General features: G+C 46.2%; 1 protein-coding gene across 1 annotated transcript in view; it reads right to left on the bottom strand.

The window, feature by feature from the left end:
- The window catches only part of Mro (maestro), a 16,111-nt gene that overhangs the window by 7,062 nt on the left and 3,706 nt on the right, over window positions 1-5,343 (bottom strand). The window contains exon 2 of the mRNA XM_029547174.1: window positions 1,621-1,717. Within this exon, the coding sequence (XP_029403034.1) occupies window positions 1,621-1,713 (93 nt within the window). The 5' untranslated portion in view covers window positions 1,714-1,717. The remainder of the gene's footprint in view (window positions 1-1,620; window positions 1,718-5,343) is intronic.

The following is a 5,343-nucleotide window of genomic DNA, read 5'->3' as shown; positions in this document are numbered from 1 at the left end:
AGAGAGAGAGAGAGAGAGAGAGAGAGAGAGAGAGAGAGAGAGAGCATTAAAGCACAAACTAAGCCCTCACCACTAAGCTGTACTCCAACCTGTAAAGATGGTTTACTTTTGTTGGCAAATATGTTTGTCCACATAGTGGAGACACTGATAGAGAAAGTGAGGCAGGGCTGGTATTGGGTGGGTTGGTGATTCAAGAGAGAGAGAGAGAGAGAGAGAGAGAGAGAGAGAGAGAGAGAGACAGAGCAGTGAACGGTGCGACGAACCCTCGAGACCCAGTGTATGCTGCTCTGTAATTTCTCCTATCTGAAGAGCCCCCTGGCCCCTCTTCCTCTTCCAACCCATCCTTGTTCCTCTGCTGTACTCTTAGCTAAATAAAACGAATGGCATGTTTGCAGGATACCTGATTTATCCAATTCCTCTCTTCCAATTCTCTCTTGATACTTCGGCCGTCAGGCACGTGTCCCTGCATCTCCATCCTGCAGTGTGACAAGTTCTAAGAGACCTCTCTTGATAGTCACCTTCCTCAACCCTTCACTAACATGTGAGTCGATTGCAACATCTCAACAAATATCAGTTACATGTCTACAAATATTCCAGGACATTTGAAGGTTGCTCCAATTTTTTAATTCATGCATCTGAGCAATGAAGAAGAGGAAGAAGGAAGAAGAAGAGAAAGAAGGTAAAGAAGAAGAAGAAGAAGAAGAAGAAGAAGAAGAAGAAGAAGAAGAAGAAGAAGAAGAAGAAGAAGAAGAAGAAGAAGAAGAAGAAGAAATAACACAATGGGGGAAATACTAGATCAAGATATGGGCCACCTTTCCACTGAGCAGATGAGCTACCTCCTGATGAGCAATGGGCACCCATGCCAACAGGGCTCTGCTGTTCTTCAGGACACAGAACAAGGCAAACCACATCAGAGTCAGACCCCAGATGATGAAGGATCCCACCAAGGGGACAAGGCTCAGTGATGAATGCGTCGGATGAAGGCTCAGTGGGTAAAGCATTTCCCATGCACACATGGGGACCTAAATTTGAGCCCCACATAAAGACAGGCACACTATCACATGTCTATAATCCTAGTTACCTTGTGGCAAGATGTGGGGGAGGGAGAGGGATCCCAAGAGAAGAGAACCTCTGTCTCAGAGGAGGTGGAAGGTAGGACAGACATTAAAGGTTGTCTTCTGACCTCCGTGTGTGCACCATGACATGAGAGCATCTGTATTCACACTGGAATGGACACATGCGTGTGCATGCGTGTGTGTGTGTGCACACACACACACACACACACACACACAGAGAGAGAGAGAGAGAGAGAGAGAGAGAGAGAGGTATGGATGCAGGGTCCAGATCCAGCAGCTTGCTCAGCACAGTGCATGAGATGTTATAAATCTCCAGCATTGTTGCTATTTCCAAGTATTTATCACAGTTCTTGGTTTTTTTTTGTTGTTGTTGTTTTTTTTTTCAATTTTTGAGTTAGCAGCAGGCTTCTCATCTTTTCACAATCATCCTCTTAGCCCTGCTGACATCACACAGCTTCCAGAAGGAACCCAGGCAGAGCAGCGCTAACTACAGAGATAGCAGGCTCTCCCATCTTACATAGTGGGAAGGGACATCATGTCTGACCTTGGAAAAGAAGGATAGCAGTGGTGTCCTTCTCTTCTTGGACTGGGAAGTAGGCGTGGGGAGGGGCAGGCTCGGGATTCTCATTTGATCCATGAAACTAAAGAGAAAGACAAAAAGCAAAAGGAAATCCTGAGGCAAGCCCCAGACGGTCATCTGAAGTGTCACTGTCAATCAGCCCTTCTGCTCACCGCACAGCACACACCCTACTGGGGAGGAACACAGACAGTGGGAGCCTTCCACCTTGCGGAGGAACCAGGAGCTGCAGGACAAGATCAGCAGCTCAGCAAGACAGACAGAGGGAAGCAGAGGCTAACCTCGAACTCCCAGCGATCCTCCTGTCTCTGCTTTCTTGGTGCCAGAATCAGAGCTACTCACCTCCACCCTCAAATCCAGGCGTGTGTTATGAGCTACTTGTTTGAATAGAGTGTGAGGCACGGAGCTTCTATCGTGGCTATTACCTTTGAGTGTTCTGCAGTTTAACAGATGAGACCCACAAGTGTGTACAGGTGGTTCTGGTCTCTGAAGATATCAGAATCACCTACAGCATTTTTAAAACCCAATGCCCTGGCTGCTCTAGGTCAAGGTTGTCAACATCTCCGGAAGTGGCCTTAGCAGCAACCAATTTTTTTTTTTTAAAGTTGGTCACACAACCAAATAGCCAATCACTGAACAAGGGTGACCAGTGACCAGACACCTGTCTTGGTTGGCCTGAGGCTGAGGAGTTTCCTGAAGTCAAGGGGCCCAGAGCAACCTGGGACACCTGACAGATCCCAGCCCTCTTAGGCAGCCATGCACTGGAACAGCTGGTTCTGTGGGCTGTAGAGGTGGGTGGGGATTCGTTTATCTCTGCCATCTTTGTTTTCGAGCACATTTTTTTAGTCAGAAGGCACTAGAAAGTCATGAAAATCCATCTTGTACCTACAGGTAGGTGCCCAATAGCAACAAAGAGAGAAGCCATTTCCTCCAGAGATGTATTCTCAAATGGGTTGTCTAATCCCTAATTGTCAGCCCTGGATAGATAGATAGATAGATAGATAGATAGATAGATAGATAGATAGATAGATAGATGGATATAGATATGGATAAGATATGGATATATATATATATGGATATAGATATATACGGATATAGATATATAGATATATATGACAGCATGCATTGGAGGGGGGTGCGGAACATGAGTTGAGGGGAAGGGTGGAAGCGATATAGATGCTGATGCTGTGTTTATTCATGAAATTGTCAAAAAATTAACTTTAAAATCTCTTTACTAAAAATAATTTTATCTCTTTACTCTGTAGCCTCTGGACCCAATTTCTCCTTTCCCACTGGTCAGCAGGCCTCCCTGTACACCTGTGATGGAGACTAAAACAAACAGCAGAAAAATTGGGGATAAAGGAGACGGCTCAGTCGGTAAAGTACTTGCTGTACACGATGAGGACCTGAGTTCGAATCCAGGTCCCCATGAGAAAGCCAGGCACGGCAGAACTCCCCTGTAATCCCAGCGTTGGGGAGGCAGAGAGAAGAGCATCCTTGGGGCTTGCTGGCCAACAGGTTAGCAAATTGGTGAGTTCCAGGTTCAGTTTTAAAAAAAAAAAAAAAAGTGTCCCAAAAAATAAGGTAGAAAGCAGCTAAGGAAGACACTTAATGCCAACATCTTACCTCCACTGTGTGCACGCTCGTGTATACACACACACACACACATGCACACATCCCCCCCCCACACACACACACATGCACACGTCAGCCTCTCTTCAAATCAGTCACCTGACTGACTGTAAATCCCTCTGGGATTTCACATTTTCCGGTGGTTCTCACACTTGAGCATGTGTCAGAACCACTGGGGCGAGCATATTAAAACATACACACACACACACACACACACACACACACACACAAACACACTCCACACCTTACCCTCAGAGTTTCTGATTCTGCACACTGCAACAGGCAGACAGCCAACTAACCTTTATTTCCAGTAAATTCCCAGGAAGTACTGAGCTACAGTTGGCCTGGGGAGCCACACTTTAAAACCACCTTAACAAGAAAGAGATCACAGCATTGAATGTCTGTCCTCCAGAATAAAGGACTTATAAACTCACACTGACAACAGTCACCACAAAAGGAAGTGTGTGGCTGCTTCCAGGGTTCCCTTCGGGCCATGTGACCTGCTACTCCTTGGGTGAGATTCTCTGGATCAGAGTTTGACAGAGGGCAGCTACCTTTGCTTTAAGAAGCTCATATCTGATAGGCTGGGGCAACGGGGCTGGGGAGGCTGTGAGTCTCATTGTAAGGCAGCTGGTGTCTGCATTCCGTGGCAAACTAAACCATGCCTGGAGCTACTCTCCATTTGGCATGAAAACAAGCTGCTCCTTGTTTCTTATGCTCAACTTCTTTTGCAGGATTAACAGAGCCACAAAGGAAGCTAGCCAGGGAAGCGAGCGTCCCCCTCCCAGCTTCAGACACCAAGCGCCAAGCCTGCTCCTAATAGGCAGGACTAGAATTCAAAGTCAGAGTGTAGAATCCAAAATAAATTCAAGATCACCCAGCCCCTCTCCCTCTGAAGGGACTTTCCAAACTATACTAGCAGGCCAAGTGCAGAGCCAGTTAAGGAAGCTGGCCACTAAACAATGCTGAAAAACAATACAAAACAAAAGAACAACAACCATAAAGGCAGGCAGAGTGAGGGACTAGGCCAAAGGTATTCACCCTATGCAAACCAACCAGTAACTGAAAGGGTTACTTGCTACACCAATGAGAATAAGCCAGCTAGATCTATTGCCTAAATCTGCCCCTTACAAGGTATAAAAAGCATGTTCTTTGTTCGTTCGGGTCTCTCCTCTTGCCTGTGTGCTGGGGAGGTAGGGGGTGGCCCAACGCATTGGATCAATAAAATAAAAAAGAACCTCTTGCATTTTGCATTGCTCTCGGTCTCTGTGGTCTTTGTGAGTGAGGGTCTTTTGGCGGACTCCCGACAATAGAACATTTGCAAGCAGGGCAAAGTGAAGGAGCCTTGAGTGGCTTCTCCTGGAAGATACAGGACCAGTGGTCAGAGACTCTCACGTGACTTCCTTCTCTAACTTACTGCTTGTTCTAGCAAACCCTCTCCAGAGTTTCTGCTTCCCCTCACAAGAGCAGGGCTGTCATCTCTGGTTGGCTGACAGGCTACCTTCCAGAGCTCATCTTAACCTTAAATGCAAACTTGGAAGTGTCCTCCACATTATTAAGGGAACCTTCAATTTCAGCAATCCCTAGGTCTTGTCAGGCTCCCAGCCCACTGCATAATTGCTGGACCAGAATTAACTGCTTTTCCAGAGGTCATGAGTTCAAATTCCAGCAACCACATGTTGGCTCACAAACATCCATAATGAGAAACAGATAAACCCTATAGGCTGGAGCAAGTGGGACCTGAAATGAGCCAGGCCAAGCAAGAGGAAGAAGGGAAGGGAGGAAATTTTTCTTTTAAAAAATTTAAAAAACAAAACAACATCTGTAATCCTAGCATTCAGGAAGCAGAGGCAGGAGGATAGCTTGAACTACATAATGAGCTCCAGGGCACCAACCTGGGCTACATGGAGAGACTCTGTCTCAAAATAAAATGAAGTAAAAAAAACAAATGAAAAGAATAAGCAGAGCTGGAGAGATGGCTCAGTGGTTAAGAGCACCAACTGCTCTTCCAAAGGTCCTGAGTTCAAATTCCAGCAACCACATGGTGGCTTACAACCA

Source organism: Mus pahari, chromosome 15 (assembly GCF_900095145.1).
Source record: "Mus pahari chromosome 15, PAHARI_EIJ_v1.1, whole genome shotgun sequence".
NCBI classification, from domain to species: domain Eukaryota; kingdom Metazoa; phylum Chordata; class Mammalia; order Rodentia; family Muridae; genus Mus; species Mus pahari.
Note: the sequence above shows the minus strand (reverse complement) of the source record. Positions and strands in the feature narration are given on the sequence as shown.